The sequence below is a fragment of the Seriola lalandi genome, unplaced genomic scaffold (assembly GCF_002814215.2).
Source record: "Seriola lalandi dorsalis isolate HSWRI2012SDOR001 ecotype SW California unplaced genomic scaffold, Sedor1 jcf7180002054472, whole genome shotgun sequence".
Classification (NCBI taxonomy): domain Eukaryota; kingdom Metazoa; phylum Chordata; class Actinopteri; order Carangiformes; family Carangidae; genus Seriola; species Seriola lalandi.
The window spans coordinates 55,250-80,031 of record NW_019525025.1 but is presented as its reverse complement, the minus strand read 5'-3'; the positions used below and the strand labels follow the sequence as shown (position 1 = coordinate 80,031).

At 45.0% G+C, this 24,782-nt stretch overlaps 5 protein-coding genes and 1 long non-coding RNA gene across 7 annotated transcripts; 2 read left to right on the top strand and 4 right to left on the bottom strand.

Moving 5' to 3' along the window:
• Window positions 1-1,072: 1,072 nt before the first annotated feature.
• Window positions 1,073-5,184, bottom strand: LOC111659053 (uncharacterized). The gene is made up of 3 exons (XM_023411869.2): window positions 4,839-5,184; window positions 3,611-3,940; window positions 1,073-3,170 (listed from the first exon to the last, which is right to left on the bottom strand). Exons 1-3 carry the CDS (start codon window positions 5,128-5,130, stop codon window positions 2,173-2,175), a joined length of 1,620 nt encoding a protein of 539 aa, XP_023267637.2. The 5' UTR covers window positions 5,131-5,184; the 3' UTR covers window positions 1,073-2,172.
• Window positions 5,185-6,093: 909 nt separating this feature from the next.
• LOC147818803 (uncharacterized) lies at window positions 6,094-10,317 on the bottom strand. The gene is made up of 2 exons (XM_087175501.1): window positions 9,792-10,317; window positions 6,094-8,746 (listed from the first exon to the last, which is right to left on the bottom strand). The coding sequence occupies exons 1-2, from the start codon at window positions 10,096-10,098 to the stop codon at window positions 6,552-6,554; spliced, it is 2,502 nt and encodes an 833-aa protein (XP_087031627.1). The 5' UTR covers window positions 10,099-10,317; the 3' UTR covers window positions 6,094-6,551.
• A 621-nt stretch (window positions 10,318-10,938) lies between these two features.
• On the bottom strand, window positions 10,939-14,645 carry LOC111659066 (uncharacterized). The gene is made up of 2 exons (XM_023411880.2): window positions 14,360-14,645; window positions 10,939-13,505 (listed from the first exon to the last, which is right to left on the bottom strand). The coding sequence occupies exons 1-2, from the start codon at window positions 14,643-14,645 to the stop codon at window positions 12,001-12,003; spliced, it is 1,791 nt and encodes a 596-aa protein (XP_023267648.2). The 3' UTR covers window positions 10,939-12,000.
• A 126-nt stretch (window positions 14,646-14,771) lies between these two features.
• On the top strand, window positions 14,772-22,326 carry dnai2b (dynein, axonemal, intermediate chain 2b). The gene is made up of 13 exons (XM_023411882.2): window positions 14,772-14,910; window positions 15,932-16,197; window positions 17,335-17,496; window positions 17,746-17,867; window positions 17,958-18,100; window positions 18,196-18,309; window positions 18,386-18,525; window positions 18,662-18,784; window positions 19,405-19,628; window positions 19,721-19,856; window positions 19,949-20,095; window positions 21,156-21,380; window positions 22,075-22,326. The coding sequence occupies exons 2-13, from the start codon at window positions 16,015-16,017 to the stop codon at window positions 22,138-22,140; spliced, it is 1,785 nt and encodes a 594-aa protein (XP_023267650.1). The 5' UTR covers window positions 14,772-14,910; window positions 15,932-16,014; the 3' UTR covers window positions 22,141-22,326.
• Window positions 20,612-22,532, bottom strand: LOC147818802 (uncharacterized). The gene is made up of 2 exons (XR_015437600.1): window positions 22,399-22,532; window positions 20,612-21,425 (listed from the first exon to the last, which is right to left on the bottom strand). It is a non-coding gene; the product is annotated as an uncharacterized LOC147818802 (long non-coding RNA).
• LOC111659074 (uncharacterized) lies at window positions 22,420-24,094 on the top strand. 2 transcript variants are annotated; one of them, XM_023411887.2, is made up of 2 exons: window positions 22,420-22,725; window positions 22,920-24,094. In XM_023411887.2, exons 1-2 carry the CDS (start codon window positions 22,533-22,535, stop codon window positions 23,696-23,698), a joined length of 972 nt encoding a protein of 323 aa, XP_023267655.1. In that variant the 5' UTR covers window positions 22,420-22,532; the 3' UTR covers window positions 23,699-24,094. The 2 variants fall into 2 exon arrangements, 1 of the variants encoding a protein (XP_023267655.1); XR_015437599.1 differs by having other exon boundaries at window positions 22,695-22,832; window positions 22,920-23,017.
• The last annotated feature ends 688 nt before the right edge of the window (window positions 24,095-24,782 follow it).

Here is a 24,782-nt window from a genome sequence, read left to right as displayed (position 1 = left end):
AGTGATGTCACTAATAAGCTCCACCCCTCTAGCTGTAGTACTGATCAGTAAGCGGAGTCTGGGGTCTGATTAAGTAAATACAATCTGACAAGAATTAGCCAATCAGAGAGCTCTCTCAGATCGACTGCCAATCAACTGCTGGCGTGGACTGACTCAACCCAACACTGCCTGATATATAGGAGGTGTTGTTTACGGCCCAAAAGCAACCCAACAATGGCTAAGTGATGACTGAGTTTCTACTGATGGTCCAATGATGGCTGAGTGGCGTCCCAACTGAGGCTGAGTGACGGTCCTATGGCGGAGCGACGGCCTAATGTTGGCTTGATAAAAGCCCAACAACCATCTGTTAGAGATTCAGAGAGTGATCAGCTGTGCCGCCAGAGTCCAAAGTAAGAAGTTAGAAGTAAATACATTTTCATTCGTTTGATCTCCAACAAGATGAGGAGCTTGGTTTAGGAATATAAATATACCGTATGTTCATGTTTCACTGTGTTTATATATTTATTTTCCTTCATCGTCTTTTGCTGAGTCCTGTAACATTTCAGTTCGATTGACTCTGAGTTCTTATTACTATTATTCTCCACGGCAAAAGGTCAATAAAGAGCAGAGTCTCCATTTTAATCCAGTGAAGGCAGGAATATAAATATAACATTAATGCTCAGAGTATGAGCTGGAGAAAAGAGTAAAGAAGTCTTTATTCAGCAGATGTGAATTTATTTGATGGATGGTGAAGAACTGGGATCTACTGTTTGTTAGATTAGATGTTTATTATATTTATTCAGCTGTGACCTGTTGGAGACAAAGTTTTGCTGGCAGAACAAGGTGAAATCAGATGAGAAATATGTCTCCTTATAAAATAAACCTATGATTATAATCTCATAGTCTGATCTAGTCATAACAGTTGAGACACAGACCAACATCACTCAACAAACTGCTGAAGTTATAAACCAATCAAGTCAAAAATTACAAAAACTGTAAAATCACTTTAAAAATGGGAAAACTAAAAAAAAAATGTTATTTTGATGGTGTATTGATTAGGAAACTGATCGAATCTATAAAACATTTTCAATCATGAAAATCAAAATCAACCACATTTAATGAATTTCCATATTAAAAGTTACAACACAGGTGAGTTTCCACCTGCTGAAAGTTTCTGTGGTTTGAGGAAGAAAATGTTAAAACACCATTAATGGTTAGTTTTCAGTACAGACATGATTTAGTTCAGTCAGATTTAGATTTAGTTCCTAACAGTGTTCGTGCCTTGCTGCTTCTCACACTGTAATAATAACTGTTTATAAATATAAATAAATAACTGTCTCTTGTCAGTCAGATGAGATCAGTTTGATCACAACTTAGTTAAAGACTTTGGTGAACAAAACTGTATTTTTAGGCCTTCTGTCTTTGTTTTTCTTCCAGCAGTTGTTGTATGTATCTCCTTATTTTTTATTGGTTCAGGTCAAAAGAGAGAAGTACAGGATTTATATAATGTTTAAACGTTGTTTTATCACACTCTTTATCAATTCATCAATAGACAGGCCCCAGGACACCTCCCTGAGGGACTCTATAACTTATTGTAGACAGCAAATAAATGTGGATTAAAGTGAATTGATTATTTAAAAAAAAATTAAATTTCTGTTACGCTACTCGTGATTATTTAACCAACTGTTTCACCTGTGGTCAAAAGGTCCTGCAACAAGCTCTTGGGCATCTGAACACATACTGATGAACTCACATAAAAACTCCAGACCAAACTCTCACAGATTGCTTTTGGAAAATGGTATAAAGTTTTTGAAGGTATTTTTACCCCATAAAAAAATCTTGGTTCATTAAAACTCAGAATTTTACAAGTAAAAAAGACTGTGGAGAAAATATAACTTGTAAACTTTAAAGGAAAGAAAAGAGGCTCCAGGACGCCTCCCTAAGGGACTCCACAAGTTATTAAATACAGAAAGCAAGAGGATTTACCAAAATCTGTTCCTGTAAATGATGATGAATTGATTATCAAACCTGCTTAATGTTCTGTCGATCATTAAAGCTCGAGCTACAGATCTGGTTTGGTTCAGATCAAGTCCCTTTAACATCCTAAAGCCTTTTCAAGTCTTTTAAGTGGCATAAAGTTTTATACATCATTTTCTCTGTCACCTGCTAAAGACTTTCCTCTTCTGGAATGTGTCACAGCATCAAACTGATCTGGTCCATCCCCTCGGTCCCTGCAGATGGACCTGGCCTCTCTGTGTGACCAGTATTTAGATGGCGGACCAGGTTCTCCCTCCTGGTGAAAGTCCTCCTGCAGAGTCCGCAGTGGTGTGGTCTGTCCCCGCTGTGGACCTTCAGGTGTCTCTCCAAACTCTCCTTCCTGCTAAAGTCTCGGTTGCAGAAACTGCAGCGGTATGGTTTCTCTCCAGTGTGGACCCGTTTGTGGATCTCCATCCTCCTGATGGAACTGCACTTCTTCCCGCACACATCGCAGGTGCTGCCCAGCTCTTTGTGGGACCGCAGGTGTTCTCTGAGAGTCTCGGTTGACTCCAGATGGTCCCCACAGGCTCCGCACCGACTCTCTGGCTCCTTGCAGTGGTTCTCGGCGTGCCGCACCAGAATCCCCTGTGTGTAGAAGGAGCTGCCACAGACTCTGCAGCTGAAGGACTTGTCAGGACTCTGGAAGGGGGCCCTCTGTCTGCGGAGGCTGCAGGACATCTGGTCCTTGTCCTGAGCTGTGTTTCGTCTGATGTGTTTCCTCAGAGTTCGCCTTGAGCTGAACTCTCGACCACAGCTACCACAGACCAGAAGCTTCTGGTCTACAGGAGGCCGAGTTTCACTCCCCTGAGTCCTCTGGAGACCTGGTTCAGACTGAATGTTGTCGTTGTCCTCAGACGACTCTGATTGGACAACTGAGTCCCTGTTGTGGTCTGGAGGTCTGCATGTCCTTCCAGGTTCTGGTCTCATTAGGGCGTCTGAGGGGGCAGGGAGAAACTCCTCTATGTGGGGCTGGATCTGATTGGATGAAAAACTTCCCTCATCATCATTGCTCCCCATTAACCAATCAGGACTCGGTGTGAAACTGGTATCAGCATCCTCAGGTCCTGAAGCTCCACCCTCCTGTTTAATGTGCAGACTGAAGCTCAACTCCCTAATTGGCTGCTCTTCTTCTGTGGTGGAAACCAGCAGATAACCTAGAGGTCAAAAACAACAAAACCTCTGGTGAAAATCACGATGAAGGAAATCAGGCTTCCAACATTTTACTACACTATAAAATCAGATTTATTGACTCCACAGCATCAGGAGACATACAGAGAATTTACCTTAGTCTTAAATACTATAAAAAACTCAGATCTGCGTTTCTGTGTAACCTGAACAAAAGATGCTGCAGTTGATTAATTGATCATCTAATTTCATTAAAAGTAAATTAATCACTGGTCTTGCAATGTTTGAATGTGAGAAAAACTGGTCAGGAAGTAAATGATTGAAATGCAGTAAATGTTCAAACTCTCACAAATTCTCTGTTCACAGTGGAAAATATCAAAATAAAGTTACTAAAAACAGTTTTCAGACTTAAAATCCCTGGTTACTATGACGATCTACCCTGGTTACTATGACAATCTAACCCGGTTACCTGACCAATCTTTTTGCACAGAGCTGATCTCTGCTCTGACTGCAGCCTCCAGCATCATCTGACCTTCACGCCCTTCTTGCTTGACATTGAACGCCTCCTGTTTATCTTGAGCAGTTTGAGGCCCCGCCTCCTCTGTGCAGGATTGGATCGGATTGGACAGAGGACTCAGGTCTGTTTCAGGTCTCTCCTTCAACCCTTCGAGACTCTGTGTAAACTTGGTGTCTGTGTCCTCTGGTCCTGAAGCTCTGCCCTCCTCCTGTTTGATGTGCAGACTGAAACTCCGCCCCCTTATCTGTTGCTCTTCTTCAGTGGTGAAAATCTGCAGTACACCTGGAGGATAAAACCAACTAAGAGTTAGACAGTTAATAACATCATACTACGTGAATGGTGTATTTCTCTTTCTCTGTGTGTGAATGGTGTCTTTGTCTTTCTCTCTCTCTGTTTTTTATAAATTATGTTTTATATTTTGCCTTTAATTCGTTAATTACAGTGAGAGAGAGACAGGGAAGTTGGGGGATGACATGTAGCAACGGGCCACGGGTCAGTTTCGAACCCAGGCCGCTGTGATTAGGGCTAAGGCTTCATGGTACGTGCTCTACCAGGTGAGCCACCGGGGCACCCCTGTGTGAATTGTCTTCGTCTTTCTCTCTGTGTGTGAATGGTCTTTGCCTCTAGCTCTGTGTGAATGGTGTCCAAGGCTCAAGGCTTCCGTGAGGTCGTGCAAAAGTTGACCCTTAAGTGGGCACAAGTACGACGATATACTTACTGACTTATGTCCCTGACAAAACAACTGGTTGAAACACTTCAGTCTGATGTCTTAGATCTGTGAACAGCTCCTCTCCGTACACACTCTCAATACATGATCATACAGTAGGAGGGACTGTGGTTGGCTTTTCCCCTCAGAGAAGATGGTGATTTCCAGGCTTCCCACACACACACACACACACACACACACACACACACACACACACACACACACACACACACACACACACGTGGATGAGGAGCCTTCTGGTCCTAATGGTCTGAACTGGCAATAATAAAGATTAATACACATAAAAAGCTGCTTCACATTTTGAACATTTACAGTAACACTGGTTTAAATGGTTCCCAGTTCAGTTTGACAAGTCAGTCTGAACCACAGCAGCGACATCTAGCGGGGAAAAGACGCTACGTCATAGTCTGCGGACATTTCTCTATCAAACTAAACAACAGTCTGTGCACCGACCTGCAGGTCTGTCCTCCGGTCTGTCCTCCGGTCGGTCCTCCGGTCTGTCCTCCGGTCGGTCCTCCGGTCTGTCCCCCGGTCTGTCCTCCGGTCGGTCCTCCGGTCTGTCCTCCGGTCTGTCCTCCGGTCGTTCGGCTGTCCCCAGCAGTTTCCTCTGTCCATCTATCTCCTGTTTTAACCAGGAAACTTCGTTTTCATAATCGGCGATCATTCTGGCAAAACGTCGGAAAATGTCGTCAGTAACCGAGCTGAGCCGCTGGTCCACAAACAGCCGCAGGGAGTCGAGCTGCATGACGGTACCGACTGAGGACTGTCCGTGACACCGGGAGTAGGAGCTACTGGAAGTGTAATGTCGGCTCGAGCACAAACAGTAAAGTTGGACAGTTTGTGACCGCGTCAGACAGGAAGTCTCCACAATAAAAGCACCACTGGAACACACAGAGGACGGACTGTTGTCAAACAGATTTTGTTGTGCTCAGTATACCATCTTAAAGTTTCTGAATCTGATCTGTTTTTACTCTTCCAAGTGAATTTTCAGTATCTGCTGAAATAAAATGAGTTGTTTACAACTTTAATTTAAACTTCAAAAGGAAGCAGCTATTTTAACTTTTTAACATTTCAGGGATCATAGGAATATTTCAGAAAATAAAAATCTCTTCTATTAAACGTTGCATTGGTCGTTTTATTCTGAAAGTTTGAGATGTTTTAATCCAGTAAACTTCACCTGGCACAACTGTAAGTCATGTGACACTGAGGGCTGTCACATGACTGACCCCAATAATATTTCAAGGAAAGGAGACATGAAATTCATTTAAGTGATCCAAGGAACTTATTCAAGGTCCTCCATGACCATTTCAACAATCACAGAAACGTATTCAGTGATCACAGGAACTCATTCAAGTTCCCTGGAATATTTTAAGGACTTCAGGAACTCATTGAAAGACCACTGGAAGTTATTCAAGGACCTTAGGAATGAATTCTGCAGTCTTGTTAACATTTAAGGACCCTCAGGACACTTCAAGGATTCCCTAGAATATCTAGGTACCCTCTCCCTGAAACATTTCAAGATCCACTAGAATTAGTTCCTTGAGTCATTGAACTTATTCATGGCCCCTAAGAACATTTCAAGGAACCCAGGAAGTAATTCACTAATGCAAAGAACTCATTCAAGGATCTCTGGAATAGGTTAAAGACCTCATTAACTAATTAAAAAAAAAAAACCTGGAGCATTTCAAGGACCACAACTCATTCAGTGTTTGACTTTGAACCATGAACATCAGTTTATTTATTCCAGTCATACTATGACCTTCACCCACTTCATGTTATTGAACTAAAATCAACCACATCACTGATTTCAGACTTGTTGGTTTTGTTTAGAGTCAAAACAAATTTTTATTTAAAAAAGAAATAGACAAGTTTTTTGAAGCGTGAAGCACGTTTCTGAATCAGTAATGTCGCTGCTGCAACAGAGAACATTTTAAATTATATGAAATTGAAAAATTAAAAAATAAATAGGATATTCTTTAAAAGGTTAAAAAAAGATTTGTGTTGCGATTCTGGATCGTGTTTTGAAACAGATTTCTGTCGCTGCTGATGACTGAAGGATCACCGCAGCAGATTTCTGTTCATCAGTTCGACAGTTCAACAAACCAGCTGCTGGACTGTCAGTTCACCAGTTTGTAAAACCAGTAGAAACACTGGTCTGTATGAAATCTACAGTTGCATGAACTCTGGCTGCAGACCGTCCTCCCTCCTGATTGGCTCTTTGCTGATATGGACGTCCAGGTGGACCTTCATGTGGACGTCTCTGGAGCGTTTCTCCTGGTAGCTCTTCCCGCAGACCCTGCAGCTGTAGGGTTTCTCTCCAGTGTGGGTCAGCAGGTGTTTCTTCAGGTCATTCTTGGTGACAAAGGCCTTCCAGCACAGGTGGCAGCTGAACGCTCGCTCCTTCTTGTGGAACCGGATGTGGGTCTCCAAGTATCCTTTGGTGCTGAAGCTCTTGTTGCAGAGGCTGCAGCTGAATGGCTTCTCCCCGGTGTGGGTCAGCATATGGGCGTTCAGCCCTCCCACCTGCCTGAAGTCTTTGCCACAGATGCGGCACTGAAATGGCTTCTCACCTGTGTGGATCCTCTTGTGGACCTCCAGGACGTGGACCGATGCCAGGCTCTTCCCGCAGGTCTCGCAGGAGACACGATGCGCTGGTTTATCCCCAGTGTGGTTCCTGATGTGCGTCGTCAGAGCGCCGTTATCGATAAACGTCTTCCCGCAGAACTCGCAGATGTAAGGTCTCTCTCCACTGTGTATCCTCTTGTGGCGCCGCAGAGCACCGGGCCTCGGGAAGGATTTAGCACAGACGCTGCAGTGGTATGGTTTGACACCGGTGTGACTCCGCATGTGAGTCTCGATGTTCTGGTAAGTTTTACCGCAGATGTGACAGATTTTACCAGCGTCTCTGTGAGTCTGCAGGTGGTCTGCCAGGGTCTCTGATGGCGGCAAACTTTCACCACAGACGCCACAGACAGACTCTGCTGAATGACTCTTTGCGTGTTTCCTCAAACTGCCTTTACTCTGAAAAGATTCACTGCAGACTTTACAGCAGTGAGAGGTCTGAGTCAATGTCGTAGTGTTCTCTTGGACATTTGGACTTTCCTCGGTTTCAGACTTAAGGTTCTGAGAGTCCGCCTGAGGTCCGGGGTCTTCGTCACTGTGGATCTCCCATGAGTGACTCCTGCTGTGAGTCTTTAAGGTGCTGCTCTCGATGAAGGTCTTCCCACAGTGCTGGCAGGTGTATGGTCGCTCCCCGCTGTGGATCTTCTTGTGGCGCCTCAGTGCTCCAGGTCGAGGGAAGCGTTTGTTGCAGACGCCACAGCGGTACGGTTTGATCCCCGTGTGGCTTCGCATGTGCGTCTCCATGTTCTGGAAACTTTTCCCGCAGATGCTGCAGGTCCCACTGGTCTCTCTGTGAGACTGCAGGTGGGTTAGCAGACTGTCAGGTGAGTCCACCTGCTGTCCACAGACGCCACAGACGCCCTGAGACTCCCTGCAGTGCGTCTCTGCGTGTTTCCTCAAGAAGCCTCGACTGTGGAAGGAATCACCACAGACTCTGCAGCAGAGTGAGGCCGATTGAGGCGACATTAGTCCTGAGGTTTGCCCTTTGTCTCTCTTTGATTTCAGCTTCTCCATCTGACCGTCCTCGCCCTCAATGTCCTCACTCTGGTCTCCATCGTCCTCTTCGTGGGTCTTCAGGTGCTCCTGGAGCACGTGGCTTTGGGTGAAGGTCAGTCCACAGACCGGGCAGATGTTGGAGGTCCTCCTGCTGTGGATCTTCTTGTGCCTCCTCAGCGCTCCGGGTCGGGGGAAGCTCTTGCTGCAGATGTCGCAGCTGAACGGTCTGACTCCTGTGTGACTCCTCATGTGTGTCTCCATGTTCTGAAACGTTTTGCCACAGATGTGACACTTCCCACCGCCACTGACCGTTTCTCTGTGAGATCTGAGATGGTCCAACAAACCGTTTGAGGACTCCAAACGTTCTCCACATACTCCACAGAGACGTTCAGGGTTGTCTGCATGGGTCTCCACGTGTTTCACCAGATTCCCTTTGTGACGGAAAGTTTTTCTACAGACAACACAGTGGTGAGTCGCTGGCCAGTCCGATGATGCTGCCCGCTGTCTCTTGCTGCTGGACCGCCGTCCTTCATTGGCCCCTGTCCTCTTAGTCTCTTTATTACTGGAGTTGTCGCTGCCCCTCCAATCGTCGCCACTTTCGTTGCTTTCGGCCGCAGAGACATCTGAGGAGGTGGAGCTGGAGCTGGGCGGGGCTGTGGGGAGGTGGGCGGCCTTGATCTCTGGTAGTGCTGTCTGGATTTCATCAGTGCTGGTTGTCCTGAGAGCGGACGAGCAGGCAGAGTCTGAAAGGAAAAGAAAACAAAATAAAAATGAGGATGAATCAGTTCATCCAGTTTCAACCTCCTACATCTGAACCTCAAAAGTTTAGATTCTTTAGATGTTGTCAGGAGAGGGTGAGGTGACCAGGAATGATGGGAGAGAGAGGGTCTCACTTTATTAAACACCATCAGGCTGATTAGACGCTCCTTTAAATCTGATTTTCTTCAAATCTGATAAGACAAAAACATTTATTAAGACTTTACCAGTAGGAATATTGTTCAGAGGTAGAGTTTAGATTCAACACCAGGTTCACTGAAAAGTGACATCACGAACATGACTTTGATACTTCACCAATCAAGATATCCGATTATTGATCAGCAGACATTTAGCGTTAACACATTAACAGATGTTGTGACTGACAGGGATGCAGCACCTTTAAAACCACATTTAAACCCAGGTATCTGTGGTGGTTACCCTGAGTGTAAGTGGAGAACCATCTGACTGGCCCCACACTGAGAAAGGACGACAGTATTTCATAATAACAGACTTCAGAAGAATAATGTTTTATCTGCAGGTTGAAGGTGAATTAGTTTCCAACAAGTGCAGAATAAAGGACAGAGACACGGCTCTCACTTTCACACTGGTTTAACACAGGAGTCCAGTTATTGAAGCTTCACTAGCATCAGTTAAACTGACTTCAGTAAACATCATGTTTAAAAGTTTTTACCTGAGAAAGTGTCTCACATGATACTTAGAGCTGGACCAGGTTCTGGTGTGGATTTAGAGACGGTTTGTCTGATTATTTATTGAACAGTAAAACTTTATTTATGATGGAAAACATCAAAGTTACAGATGAATACAAATTTTAACTCCAGGTTTTCTGAGGACCCTCCACAGGTTGAAGTCCTGGCCTCACAGTCCCACAGAGGTGTGTTGCTCTTCCAGGTGAGGTTGTATCTCTGTTTGACCTCTGATTGGCTGACCTCTGGTTACCTAGCAACAGTCAGAGCGGTGATGTGGCTCCAACATGGCGACAGTCTGTAGAACAGGGCGCTGGTATTAACTCACCTGTCCGGCTCAGTCGGACCACCGGGCTCAGCACCGCCTCCAGCAGCCGGCCCTGCCGCTCCAGCTGCCGCCGGTACTCCTCCACCTCCCGCTCCAGCAGACCCACGATCCGCTCCGCCGCCGCCGCCAGTCGCTTGGTCAGGAGCCGCCGCAGCAGGTGGAGCAGGCGGCCTCCTGATAATCCCGTCCCGCCGCTGCGCTTCTCCATCAACCCCAAGACCTCCTCCCCGAGCCGCCTCAGCTGCTCCGACACCGACTCCGTCAGGGCCCGGAGCCCGCAGCGCGGCGGTGTTTGAGTGAGAGCCATCCCAGCGCAGAGCCCAGTCCACCGGTCATCAGGAAGGAAAACAACCCGGGTGTGTTCCGGGTTCACATTGAGGGGAGAGAGGCGGAGTCTGACCCCTGCTGGACCGGAGGATACTGTACTACACTGATGATACCAGTACTGGTCCTAATTAACTAATTAAACCAAACTGTTGGTGGAAAGAACTGAACTGAGTATTTATATTTTTACTAAATGTATCTGATAACTTAGCCAGTAGATAACTTACTGAATCAAATTTTTCATACAAAACATATGATCTGTTTCTAAAACATAAAACCTTTCCCACCTCAGTCAGTCAGTGATGATCCTTAGTTCTAACAGTGTAGTGTTAGTAACGTAACTATATATAACTGCAATAAAAAAGACTAAACATTTGAATAAAATTAAAATCAAATAAATGACAAACAAAAGGGTCTCATATTAATCTACCAGAATTATATTCCTGTGGTGTGGATCAGGTTTTTGGTGGATAAAACTGACAGAAGACAGTTTCACTGTTCAATATAGAAACATATAAACATATAGTCTAAAGAAAATGAAAATGTGAGAACAAACATTTCTCAGTTATTAGAAAAAAAGTTATAAAATCAGATTTACAAAAGAAAAAGAATTGTAAAACTCAGTAAACATGGTAACCGGTAATAATCTCTGACTGGCTTCTTGTCCATGAAAACAGCAGCTAAGGATCATGGGTATTGTAGTATTTAGAACCAGAAAAAAGCTGATCAGTCAGAAACTAAGAGAAACTATTTTCTCCATCTGAGCTGATAGAGAAAGAAACGATGATGATGATTCTCATCGTCCTCTGAATAAAAGTCAGAGTCAGAACCAGAAACTCTTTATTTATTTTGAAGACAATGACTGACGTTTGATCCAGTTTTTATTCTATTGATGGAAGCTGAAAAAACAGAGACCTTTTGGACCCAGACTGAAATGTGCTCAGGCTCAGAGCTTCACACTCATCTTATCAGACAGTTAAATCGTCCTTTCTCCAGCTTCACACTGAAATTATTGTTAAAAAACATTTATTAAATCTGGTTTCATGTCTTTGACAGAAGAAAGAACATATTCATGTTTTAATTTTGGTATCACAATCCTGTGTCAATATCCTGATATCAGTCCTGATACCGAACCAAAATATCTTACTATGAGAGATAAAAACCAACAGCTGCCTTTAAAATCCTGGTGTTGGTTTACAGAGCTCTAAGGTGGTCTGAGACCTGATCACCAGGCAAATGAGACCTGGGTCGCTGTTCTTTCAGAACTCTGCTTCCCATTTTCGTCATATGCAACTCAGAACATGTGGGAAGGACGACCACTTATCCCCTATCAGTGCCTGACACAGACTAGTCCAGAGTCCATTACACGAATGCCACATTAACAAAAATGTTCCCTTACCATAAGGCTGTTCCTAACAGATGAAGGGACTCACCTGCTGATCTTTTACACATGCTCTGGACCTGTCCCCACTTATCCGAGTATTGGACAAAATATTTATAACACTGCAAAAAGCTGGTGACTGTAATTACTCCTTATAGTGACTTAGTTGTTCCCTATGACAACATGTCTTCACTACCCTGCTATGGACGCATGTTTTAATCTCTAAATTTGAAGATGGGAGGTGTTGAACTGCATCAAGCTGGAGAAAATAAGATAATCCACTAAGGAGTGAAAGGACTGAGGACTAAAGCGCTGTGCTTCACATTTCAGTCTGTACCAAAACAGTACTGTGGTTTGATCTCTTGCACGAACTGGGACCAGAACCAGACCAGAATGTTATTGATGGAGAAGTTCTGTGTGAAGCAGTTTGGAAGTGATGAATAAAGTTCAACACTGTTGGTTTGAGTCCAGCTCTTCGAGTCAACACTCTCTAACGCCGGTCCTCTACAGCTGGAGGAAACCTGAGTAGAAACTGTCCATCCTCTGCTGCTCTGAGTCCTGATCTGGCTCTGGTCCGGTCTCACCCCCCCCTGCCGTGTGAACTTTGAGGTGTCCATTGAGTGATCTTTTAGCCTGGAAGCTCTTCCCGCAGACCCTGCAGCTGTACGGTTTCTCTCCAGTGTGGATCAGCAAGTGTCTCTTCAAGTCCACGTCCTGCATGAAGCCTTTCCCGCAGACCTGACACAGGAAGCGTCTCTCCTTGTTGTGGAAGCGGACATGAGTGTCCAGAGTCTGTTTCTGGGTGAAGCCCTTCCCACAGATGCTGCAGGAGAATGCCCGCTCACCGGTGTGTATCTTCAGGTGCGTCTTCAGGTTCCCACTCTGGTTGAAGGCTTTGCTGCAGAAGCGGCAGGTGTATGGTTTCTCACCGGTGTGGATCCTCATGTGCATCTGCAGCGCTGCGTGAGCTGGGAAGCACTTCCCACAGATATCGCATGTGTTGCTAGCCTCACGGTGGGAGCGCAGGTGAGCGGCCAGGCTGGCGGCGGACTCATTCTGATGTCCGCAGAGTCCACAGCAACAGTCCGGGTCCTGTAGGTGAGTCTCCACATGTTTCACCAAGAAGGTCTTCCTGTGGAAGGTGTCCCCGCACACTTTGCAGATGTAGGACGGCACCGAGGTGCGGTATCTCTTTGGTTTGTGGGTGGCATCCTTATGATGAGTTGTCATGTGTCGTCTCAGGCTGTGTTGTTTCCTGAACTCCTGGTCACAGACGTTGCAGGTGTGCACCACCTCACTGCTGTGCTCCTGCATGTGTCGCTCTAAAGACGTCATGTGACAGAAGGCCCGACTGCACTGTTTACATTGGAAGGGTTTCTCTGTGGTATGGATGCGCATGTGTGACGTTAGGTTTCCCTTTTGGCTGAACTTCTTGCCGCAGACGTCGCAGCTGTATGGTTTCTCTCCGGTGTGCAGGCGGACATGCAGCTCCTGTGCCAGGATGGACTGGAAGATCTTCCCGCAGAAGGAACAGGTTTTACTCTTCTCTTGGTGTGTTTGTAGGTGAGCTGTCAGGTCATCAACTGAGTCTAAACACTCACCACAGATGCCGCAGCGGCAGTCTGGGTCTTTGGCACAGACCTGCAGGACGTGTTTGAGCAGGAAGCCTTTCCCGTGCAGAGCCCGTCCACAAACATGACAGATGAAACTCTGAGCTGGAGTTGACCGTTTCCGTTTGTTTCTGACAGCGAGTGGTGGCCGTCCTCTTTTCTTTTTCCTCGGGGATCTGAGAGTCCGATTTTTTTCAGTCCAGTCACTGTCTGGATCTCCGTCACTGTGAACAACCGAGCTGCTTGGTGAGACGGGCAGTCTGTACGTGGGGGAGGGGGAGCGAGGCGTCGGCGGGCAGGAAACCTCGCTGTCGACGTGTTCAGATTCAGTCTGGTTCAGGTCTGCAGAGTCTGGAGGCTGGAGGTTTGTCTGGCCCTGGTTCACTGACTGCAACAGCTCTAAGGAGACAGAACACTTGATCAACACTGATGCACCTGACAACTTCACTGAATAACTGATGTCACGTATTTTTTCACACTAATGACACAGCTCCAGATTGTGGCCCTTTTGGTGTGTCAAGGTTGACGAAACATTTTCATTAGTCGCACCCATAAACCTGACTTTAAGCAGGACTGAGTGTGTATGTGTGTGTTTGTAGTGTTATTTTCAAACCCACATTCTGCAAAGTCTTGCCCCTACTCTGCCTGTGATTGGCTCTTACCCTGATATTCTTCTTTGCAGGTGGGGAAAATAATAAGGCATGTATGTGTGTGTGAAATTGTGCCCTGTATTTGTGGTTGAGCAACATCACAACCTAAAAACATACTGCATCATTTTCATGTTGCACCCTAACATCTCATTAGCCTGTCACAGTCATGCTTTACTTCCTTTACACAACAAACAATATTGTTCATTTAATTAACTCAATTTTAATTCATTTCTCTGAGCCAGTTTTTGACAGTAAGTAACTGACACCTCTGATGTATATGTTGTGTTATATTCACGTAACTGAAGGCAGGACTCAACCTGGTACCTGCACCTGTCTGAGTCAGGAGAAGTTCTTGGACCTGATGGAGACATTGAAACATCAAAGCTGGATCAAAACCCAATCTGTTACTCAGTGTGTGCCCTTTTTTTAATGATACAATTTCTGCCTTTTTTCCACCATAACTGATCAAACGTTTTGAGAGAGGAGGATTGTAGGATGAAAACTAAAAGATTGGTTTGGTAAATGTCAGGTCAGGGCTTTTATTTTGAAGCTGAACGGAAGTGTGAGTCGGTGTTTACTCCGGGTGCAGCGAGGGACACTGACCTGCTCTGTGCAGTTTGACTTCGGGCTTCAGCACAGCATCGAGCAGCCTCCTCTGGCGGCAGATCTCTCGCTCCGACCGCTCCACTCTGTCTTCGTACTCCGCCACGGTTTCCTCAAACAGACCGACGATCTCCTCCGCCGCCGCCGTTAGCCGCTCGGTGAGCAGCGCTCTCAGCGCCGGGACTTCAGCCGGTTCTTCTCTTTTCTCCACCTGTAGGAGAAAGTCTTCAGCGGCAGCGCTCATCCGCTCATGGACCGACACCCGCAGCAGCTGCACAGCGCACATTTTACCCCTTTTCTGCGCAACTTGAGCTTCCAGCGAACAAAGAGAGGCAGCGGGGAGGTAAACAGAGACACCGAGTTCCGCGTCGACGACAGTTCGCTCAGAGGAGAGCGAAGCGACGACAGCGAACAGCGAGCTCTGCTGGACTGGAGGAGGAAGACGTAAACACAGACGTTTGACTGAGGCTGACTGGTAGAAGTGGAGGAACATCACATCACTGACTGAGAAGTACAGTAGAAAACTACAAGCACCTACAGTTTTTATTCAGGTACAGTAACTGTACTGAGTTACTCTGATGAGTGACAACGTTGTTATTCTGAGAAACAGTTTGTTTTTTCATTTTGAATTAACTAAGTAAAACCAAAATAGTTCTATATAAACTAAGTAAAACCTCATGTAAAGATTAGTGACAGGTGGGTGTGAGTGTGTGTGTGTGTGTGTGTGTGTGCGCGCGTGTGTGTGTGCGTGTGTGTGAGTGTGTGTGTAATCATATGTATTTAGTCGGTTAACATTTGGATACTTTGGAACATTTTTCTTTTGTGCTTGTGGTATATTTTTCTTGTTCAGTTGCTATGTTGTTTTTCTTACAATAAAGTAAAAATAAATAGATAAAAATTGCCAAATGCCTATAATTATTTTAGTTTGCTATGTGTTTTTGCTCTTATGTCCCTGATGTCATTAGTTGTATTTTTCCACGTGTTGTATGTATTGAATATAAAATAAAACAACTTGTTCCTCAGACGGATGTTTTCAGATGATTTTTATTGTCCTATATCTACATTTTTTTAATCTACATCACTGTTGATGTTAGTAAAAAAAAAAAAGACACAAACTTCTTATTTCTGATCTCAGTTTTTATTTTGAACTTGATTTTGATTCAGTGCTTTAAAATCATAGACAAAGCTCAGAGAATTATCTGAGACGGCTGTGAACCCCGTGTGAAGTGTCAGAATATTCTTTATTTTGTTTATTTATTTATTACCAAATCTTCAACTGACATTTGAGTCACATTCTCAAGAAAACATGAATAAAACAAAAAATAAGAAAGCATCATTGGTTATTAGGAACATGCTAAAATTAGCAAGCTAGCTAATGTTAACAACAAGTAACATCATTTTGAAAGAACTATGTGACGGTAAACACCGAGACAACAAGTCGTTAACGTTCATCAAACTTTTAATTTTGTGAATAGCCTTTGTCACTGTTCACGTGGTTGTTGTTTAATAAAGTTATTCATGAAAAAGTCCACTGTTGCTAGGATACGCTAAACTATCCCCCTCTGTTGCAAGGACGGAGCCAACTGAGTCTTGTGCGAATCAAAGAGAAGTTTGAGACTGACGGTAACGGCCGGTTCACAGGTCACAACGGCGGGATGGAGATTGTCCACGTTTACACGAAGCTCCGCGAAGAGTTTGGCCGCCAGGCTATATTCTCTGACCGGCCTGCTGAGCTGCTGGTGGACGTCCTCCCGGACCCGAGTCTGGGTCTGCAGTTCATCGAGAAAACCCCCAGAGACCAGGCGTTGCAGGCCTGCCTAGACATGTCCGAACACCAGGTGGGATTTAGTTGATACTAGGTCATGAACTTCGTGTTCAATGTCATCTACAGCTGCACTAGCCTTAAATCATACTTCAATTACAACCACATTAGCACATGTATTGTACATGACTAAAATCTGTATGACGTCAGAGTGTATTTTAACTGAACAACTTCAGCTGACTGTAAAGGGTTAAATGCTCTGAAGTCAGTGTAGAATTAGTCCAGGTCATTATCAGGTTTTCATTCACTGCAGGTTGACCTCACAGAACTGGTTCACGTTGACGTGGACCAGGGTCAACATTTTACAACTACACCAGTTTCTCACACTGACACATCAACACTGACATGTGCGTTCAGACTGAACGTACATGTCAGTGCCATGTTTCAATGAAAACTGGTGTGTTCCAGGTAACCTCCACCAGTCTTTGAATATTTCCAGGTCTCGCATGTAAAAACACCCAGACTACTGCATATTTACAATGATGCACAAATACAAAGCAGTTTACAAACATGTGAACTGACATGTTTGTATACATGCTGTCCAATAAACTTAAATCAATCAATCAATCAATCAATCAATCAATCAATCAATCAATCAATCAAATTTAACTGATGTGTAGTGAACCTCAGATTTTTTAATCAATGCTTACTGAAACACTTCAATCATAAACTGTCCATGACTACATACACTCATCTCTACCTGTACACCTGTACAGTCCAGTACACCACACTGTCAACTCTAATGAAAGCTCTAATGTTCAGTTGTATTTTTTTCAGTGAGCTCAGTTAGTGATGGTGTTATACTGGACTGCCTTAGATTCAGAGGTGTTCCTAATATTCTGACACCAACTATAAATATTATAAACACCTTTAACTCTGAGCTTAGTAGAAACTCAGAACTGAATTTACATATTTCTGACTGAGCTTCTTAAGGACAGATGATAACATCAGAGCTGTTGTTTTGGACTATAACAGATTGTACAGGTGAACCAGTGATTTACCACATGAGGTCAAAAATAGAGTGAACTGCTCCTTTAAAAACAAGCCTGAAATCAGTGAAGGAAAGATGAGAAATCAGATGTTTGACTAATTTACCAATAACAATTAATGTTTTTTAGTTTTGTAGTCATATCATTCACGTTTGCGTCTCCAGGTGAACACGGAGCGATTCGAGTCGGACAGCTGTGGGATAAACCACGTGGAGGGGGGTTGGCCTAAAGACGTCAACCCCCAGGAGATGGAACAAACCATCCGCTTCAGGAAGAAGGTGGAGAAAGACGAGAGCTACATCAACAGCACCTTGCATCTGGGCAGCGTAAGATCCACATCAGTCCACATCAACCCAGTTTAACTCAGCCCACATCAGTTTTCCTTGCCCCTGATTTGGGGCAGTTAAGGCGGTTTACTCCTGATGAAATCCAGTTTGGATTGTTTCATCAGTAGTTTGCTTTGAGTTTTAGTTTTATGTGGCGTAAACTTCTGGCTGTCAGCTAAACAGGGGCGGCTGTGGCCACACCCCTAGCTGCACTGTGTTGTCACTATGTGATGTCATCATGTGATCCAGGTCATGGAGCACTGCAACAGACAGAACAACGCCGTGGACATCTACCAGGTGTACTTTGAGGACGAGGAGGAGGTCGAGGAAAGTCTGGAGCCGCCATCTGCCAAGACCATCAATGTCTTCAGGTACAGCTGACAACAAACTGATCACAGGTGCTGACGGATTGATCACTGGGATTGATTGTTAGTTGTATCTCCTCTCCTATGTGTCTGCAGAGATCCTAACGAAGTGAAACGTACCGTCACCGGTCTGTCTTGGCATCCTGACAGCGGCAGGAAGCTGGCAGCCGCCTACTCCTGCCTCGAGTTCCAGAAAACCTCCAAAGACATGAGCCTGGACTCCTACATCTGGGACGTTGGTGGGTCAGACAGACAGACAGACAGACAGCCAGCAACTGGATTTAAAACCACCACAGAGTCCGATCTGCTCACAGATAGATGTTTTATGTTTCAGAGAATCCGAACAGACCAGAGATGACTCTGAAGCCGGCGTCGCCGCTCGTCTGTCTGGACTATAATCCCAAAGACTCACACACTCTGGTGGGAGGCAGCTACAACGGGCAGATTGGTGGGTTCAGGTCCAGACTGAATGACAGGGGACATTTTGTCTGTGACATGGTTTCTAAACGGTGTGTTTGTTTTAGCATACTGGGACACCCGGAGAGGCAGCCAGCCGGTGGAGTTTTCCTCTGTGGAGCAGAGTCACAGAGACCCAGTCTACAAGATCATCTGGCTGCAGTCCAAGACCGGGACAGATGCATTCTCTGCCTCCACCGATGGACAAGTAAACTGATGATTGTTTGGATTATTATATCAAGCTGAGGCGGACTAACCAGACCAGGGACCTTATCTTACTCGTGACTCTCACTTATGCATTGTTTAAAAAAAAGAAAAAAGAATCTCCTCTCTCTGTCCACCAGGTTCTGTGGTGGGATGTTCGCAAGTTGAGCGAGCCCACAGAGCGTCTGGTTCTGGACCTGGGCAGGGAGGGGAACCTGGATCGAGCTTTAGGAGCCATCTCTCTGGAGTTTGAGGCCACCATGGTGAGTTTATGTTTGTCCTTCTGCCCAGTAGGGAGCTCAAGAAACAACAGGTTTTAATGCCACTATTTAATAACTGTGTGATTCCGGTCTGTCCCAGACTAAAGTTGAACTGTGGCTTTTTCATCAGTCCAAACAATGGTCCTAGCAGCAGCACTCACACAGGGACTCCTGAGTACCAGCAATGTGCCTTTCTCCCTGGCAGCTCTAGAAACAGAGTCCAGCTCCTATCGAGGAGTTTCTTTCCAATATCTGTTCTGTGCGTAGAGCTGAGGTAGTACCTGGTAGAACCTGACCAGGTCCAGTCACCAGAAGTGGCCCCGGTGTGCCTAGTCGAAATTCATGATTCATGGACATATTTTGAGCTGCCATTAGGGTGGCCTCTTACCAGGGACCAGTTTGGATGCTACCATGAAGTAACCCAGCTCCCAGGGTCACAGGGATATTCAAACTGCTCCGTCACGATAAAGGTGTATTCACATTACAACAAAAAAATAAGGTTTTGTGCTACCCATTAGTGCAGTATTTACTCCCAAAACCCTAGTGGCGCTGCACTAACCTTAACAGAGTTGAACCCCCTCTGACTCTCAGTCAGTGTGTCTCTGTCCTTGATGTCTCTGCAGCCGACGAAATTCATGGTGGGGACGGAGCAGGGCGTGGTTGTCTCCTGTAACAGGAAGGCAAAGACTCCAGCCGAGAAGATTGTTTGTACATACGACGGTCACCACGGGCCCGTCTACGCCCTGCAGAGGAACCCCTTCTTCCCCAAAAACTTCCTCACTGTGGGGGACTGGACTGCCCGCATCTGGTCTGAGGACATCAAGGAATCGTCCATCATGTGGACCAAGTCAGAATCACACCCTCAACTCTCTGACAACATCCTGCTCAGTTAGGCTCAAACTCAGACTAGATTTTAAGCCCTGTGTTTTGTTTCTTCAGATATCAGATGTCATATCTGATGGACGCCTGCTGGAGTCCAGTCAGACCCTCTGTCTTCTTCACTGTAAAGATGGATGGCGTGTTGGACGTCTGGGACATCCTGTTCAAACAGAATGACCCCACGCTCAGTCTCAAGGTGCTCTGGTCTCCTCTGTATAAAACAAATGTTGTTGTCTGATGTTATTGCTGTTGTTAATATCTGTCCTTGTTGTCTGTGCTCGTCCTCAGGTGTGTGATGAGGCTCTGTACAGCCTTCGTGTTCAGGATAACGGGCGTTTGGTGGCATGCGGCTCTCAGCAGGGCGGAGCCACGCTGCTGGAAATTTGCTCCGGACTGTCGACCCTCCAGAAGAATGAGAAAAGTCTGCTGGCTGCTGTAAGACACACTGAGACACCTGCAGATACAGGTGTAGACTGTAGGTTTACAACAGCCAAGTTAAGACACAGGCTGATGGATCCTTGGTGGATCCATAGCAAATACAACCAGTCAGTGTTCATCAGTGTTATTAACCTAAAACTATCAAATATAATTTCTCTCAGAGGTTTTATGTTGCGGCTGCTCCATAATTCGAACCACTGACAAAAGCAGTCACGTGGTACAGACGAGAAGCGAGGCTTCACATGTCATCAGTTACGTCATACATCTAAAATGATACAGGCATCGGTTTGTGCTTTTCTGGAAAAGTGCAGCTGTACTCGACACACACTTCAAAGCCTCGACATCTCACGTAACATCACTGTTTTGAAGTGCTACGACCAGCAAGGTCAGGGTCACAAGACCGATGGACACACCTGATGGCCATCCTGGCTTCTCTTCTACTGTAGAACAGGATAAACAGTACAGGACACAGTTGTTCTTCAAAAACCACTAAAACTTTCTACAGAAAAAATGTTTAATTCTTCCATGATTTATTTGAACAATTCAAACATTTTAAATTACGCTATTATCATTAGAGAAACAGATGTCCCTCCAAACACGTTTTACACATTAATATTCATACAGCTTCTTGTTCATCAGAGGTTAGAAACCACAGTGACTGTCATACAGTTCAAATCACTGATTTGAACATCTGTTTTCCAGACGTTCAAATTGAAGATATATCAAAATTTTACTGTGATTATACAACAAACTTTATTTTCAATAATCAATTCCCACTGAAATGTTGGTCATGTGACTTGTCTCACAGGTGGCAGTGGTCTGTCGAGAGGCAAAGTGATGAAGCAATAAAATGGTCTGTTAAAGCCAGTAAATTATATGAATTATTACAGGTAGGGAAGCTCATGTTTACTAATCAGAACAGTTCTGATGTTTAAGTCACTGTGGTCATAAACTTCAGTGGGTGTAGAGGGAAAACCTGGACCAGGAGAAGAAGACTATGAGACTGAAGATGAACTGAGCTCAGACCTCTGGTGTGTCTGTATCTGTTTGTTTCCAGATGTTTGAGCGTGAGACGAAGCGAGAGAAGATCCTGGAGGCTCGACAGAGAGAGATTCGTCTGAAGGAGAGGAGTCGATCGGAGCAGAGCAGAGAGGAGGAGGGAGGTCGAGAGGAAGGGGAAGAGAGTCCAGATCAGCTGATCGTCAGAGCTGAGAACGACTTCTACAGCGTGGTGGAGACGGAGCTGAGGAAGAGGAGGGAGAGGGAGGACGAGGCAAACCGGGTGTGTTTCTATTCCTTGTCTCCTTTTCTGTTTCCGTCTTTCCTCCTTCAGTGATCCACAAACAGAAATATCAGACACTTTTACACAACAAAACTTAACTTTCTTCTGCCTGAAATATTCTAGACTCAATGTTCACTCACTCATCTATGATGCAGTGTTTTACTATTAAACTGACCAGTGTGTAAAGTACATGGTCAAATAAAATACAGTACACATAAAATTAAGTGGCTGCACATTGACAAACTACATGGACATCTTTACTTTTGATACTTAACTGATAATACTTATGTACTTTTATTTCTCTAACAGCTGCATGAGTCTGATGTCTCACCTGTCAGATTCAGATTCATCATTTGTCACATGAAAACATTTAATGTAAACACAGTCAGAGAAATAAAGTGCTCAACCTGCTCCTTTAGTTATAAACCCTCTCTCCTGATTGGCAGCTGCTCTGTGACGTTTACAGCCTGTCACAGTGACACAGCTATAAAACACTGAATCAACTGATGACAAGTGAGTCTAGACATAGGTCTTTAGGTCGAAGTCAGAGTGGTTGAAAGCTTAGGAAACATCGCCGACTGTAGATACTTCATCACTTAAAACTAACCCACCCAGAAAATATTTTTTGTTGCACCATTTCTCTCATTACATGAACATCTGAATGTTGTTTGTTGTGTATGATTTTGTTTTTCAGGAGAAAGGTGTCTGTGAAGAAAAAGAAGTGAAGAACGAAGTGGAAGCTTCAGAAACATCACAGTGAATATAAATGTTTCTGTCATTACAATGATCCTTCATTGTTTAATTTAAATGTAATGAACTGAGAGTGTTTTCAGTCAAATGTTTGATTCTAGCTCAGGGTAAAATGTCCAGTGATTGTGAATTTTGTTCAATAAAAAGAATTTATAATTAGTTTTTTTCCCTGTCTTTAATCACACATAGTTAGTGTAATTATTTACAGACCGAAATAATTTGAAACTTTTTTATCATTTTCTTCAGGTCACGTCTGTGTAGTTCATACTTTTATTATGAAGGACAGCGGAAGTCCCCCTGTTGTTTTTGTTACCGGAACACTCTGTTAGCATCGTTAGCTTTTAGCAGCAGTCCGTGAGTCTTTGCAGTTCTATTTTCTCTGTCCCCGCTGTTGGTTTGAACATGTCCCGGGTTCAGAAGCTCCGAGTCTTCGTCAGTCAACGGTTGAACCTGGCGGTCGAAGAGATTTTGGCGGCTTTTGAAAAAACGATCGTTAAATACGAACAGGAAGCGGCCCTGTGTCAGGAGGTGATCTCTCGCCAGCACGCGCTGCTCTGCGCGCTCCACAAACCTCTCATGGCGGTCCCTTCGGCAGGTGAGGGCACACTTGAGAGTCCGCCCGGTTCACGGCGCCAACATGTTTATAGCAGGTGTTTTTATATCCGTGGAACAGCTGAAGCATCTCAGATGACAACAGTCAAGGTGCGTCAGCTGATGATGAGCTTCGGGATCAGTCTGGGGTCGGATTCTGTTCCAACTTAATGATCTCTAATGTTTGTTTCCCTGCAGATGCCTTCACTCAGCAGCTGATGGGAAGTAAAGAAGAGGTTCACCCTGAGCAGCAGGACCAGGACCAGGCAGACCTGTGGCCCTCACATGTCAAAGAACAGGAGGAAGAGCAGCTTCAAGACCTGGATGAGGCTGAAATCATCGAGTTCACCTACAATTCCAGTCGTGTAGTGAGGCCAGGTGAGGAAGTGGACCTGTCAGATGCCGGGACTGCTCAGGTAGAACCAGGATCAGCAGATCCAGATCAGGATGTCCAGCTGGTGTTGTCTTCAGAGACTGAAGACAGTGACGACTACAGCAATGAATGTGCTGACCCCAGGCCTGCTTTAAACAGACTCAAACCAAAGACGAGTCGTAGACCAGCAGGACTCCTCAGCTGCAGGGTCTGCAGCCGGACTTTTAAAGTTCGCAGGTGTTTATTCAGACATGTCAAAACTCACCTGCAGGAGGCGGAGCAGGTCTGTGGTTTGTGTGGTGAACAATTTGAGACCCCCGACAGTCTCAGGCTTCACATCCAGACTCATTGGAGCACCAGGAGGAGGAGGGATCCAGAGAACCAGACCAAGACACAGGGCAGGGAGAGGCGCTTTCATCGTCGCTCAAACCACGACAGTAACACCAACGTCCACGAGGACCAGAAACCAAACAGGTGTAATGACTGTGGGAGGAGTTTTCTTCAGGTGTGGAGGAAGAGAAAACACAGGTGCTGCCCCTGGGGAAAAAACCAGGACCCAGTGGGTCTGGAGGGAACCAAGAGGAAGAGGAAAAAGAAGACATAAACACTTGATTTGTATTTCTGACTTCACACTGTGACATCACTGAAGAAAAGGTTGACATGTTGATTCTTTGCCCTGTTTTTCTTCTTCTTTTTTTTTAATCTATTTTAATTTTTATATTTCACAAGAGAAAAGGAGAGACAAAAAAGAAAAAGTATTCTTGCAGAAAGTCATAGTATTTTGTTATAATTTAGTTTCAACATCTCAGATTGTCTCTCTTCTCTGCAGCAGCGTCCTGAGCTTCATTCATGTCTGTGTGGAAACAGTTTCTGTTGGATGAATGAAGAGTTCAGATGAGACTGTTCACCTCCTGGTGCTCAGAGTTAACCTGAAGGTTCCTGTTCTGTCTTCAGCTGATTTCTAATAAAAACATTTTTCTAGATGATTCTCTCTCTTTTACATCCAGTGTGTCAATGTTCAATTTGTCCTGAAACAGAAAACACGCCACACAGTACGATAGAAAGCTCCAGAACAAGCAACTAAATGAACCTTGTGGAGGGTGAAATCAAACGCCAGGAGACAGATTCTGATCCTTAGAAAAAATCATTTTAATTCCAGTTAAACGAATTAACATCTGATTTGTCCAGATTCTCAGGTGTATTCTCAGGTGTGCTCCAGACATTTTTCATCAAACACATTGATTTAAATGATCGTGCTTAATTTGTCCACCATGTGCCGGTTGTTAGGAAGCAGCAAAGACCAGGAAAATATGCTCAATGACATTCAGGTGTGACGTGAATCAACGTGTGTGACCCTGAATCTGTCAGTTGATAATCAGCTGATCAGCAGGGGGTGGAGATGCTGTGGCTGTTTTTACAGCTTTTAGTTTTGGCAAAGACAGAACAGAAGTGATCGGGTCCACATGAAGCCGATGAGCCAATCAGCTGTAAGCAGCAGTTTTATCAAAATAAACATGGACATCTACACCCCCCCCCATTTGCACCACTTCTTCAACTGTGCAGAGACTCAGTTAAAGTTTGTTCGTCTCCGTTGACTGTTTCCTGCTGCTGACTCGAGCTGTACCGAGGGAAGGGACGGTTCTGGAGGGTGATATGGGGGTCTCCATACATAGGAAAGAGGGGGGGGG

Bases quoted from the DNA above. Each gene is read 5' to 3' on its own strand.
- LOC111659053 (XM_023411869.2), bottom strand. From the start codon at position 5,130: ATGCAGCTCGACTCCCTGCGGCTGTTTGTGGACCAGCGGCTCAGCTCG. The intron at 3,941-4,838 runs GTCGGTGCACAG...TTTATCCTCCAG, and splicing joins ACCGGAGGACAGACCTGCAG to GTGTACTGCAGATTTTCACC. The intron at 3,171-3,610 runs GTAACCGGGTTA...TTTGACCTCTAG, and splicing joins TGTGCAAAAAGATTGGTCAG to GTTATCTGCTGGTTTCCACC.
- LOC147818803 (XM_087175501.1), bottom strand. From the start codon at position 10,098: ATGGCTCTCACTCAAACACCGCCGCGCTGCGGGCTCCGGGCCCTGACG. The intron at 8,747-9,791 runs GTGAGTTAATAC...TTTTCCTTTCAG, and splicing joins GGTCCGACTGAGCCGGACAG to ACTCTGCCTGCTCGTCCGCT.
- LOC111659066 (XM_023411880.2), bottom strand. From the start codon at position 14,645: ATGTGCGCTGTGCAGCTGCTGCGGGTGTCGGTCCATGAGCGGATGAGC. The intron at 13,506-14,359 runs GTCAGTGTCCCT...CTGTCTCCTTAG, and splicing joins AGTCAAACTGCACAGAGCAG to AGCTGTTGCAGTCAGTGAAC.
- dnai2b (XM_023411882.2), top strand. From the start codon at position 16,015: ATGGAGATTGTCCACGTTTACACGAAGCTCCGCGAAGAGTTTGGCCGC. The intron at 18,526-18,661 runs GTAAACTGATGA...TCTGTCCACCAG, and splicing joins CTGCCTCCACCGATGGACAA to GTTCTGTGGTGGGATGTTCG. The intron at 20,096-21,155 runs GTAAGACACACT...GTTTGTTTCCAG, and splicing joins AGAAAAGTCTGCTGGCTGCT to ATGTTTGAGCGTGAGACGAA.
- LOC111659074 (XM_023411887.2), top strand. From the start codon at position 22,533: ATGTCCCGGGTTCAGAAGCTCCGAGTCTTCGTCAGTCAACGGTTGAAC. The intron at 22,726-22,919 runs GTGAGGGCACAC...GTTTCCCTGCAG, and splicing joins CATGGCGGTCCCTTCGGCAG to ATGCCTTCACTCAGCAGCTG.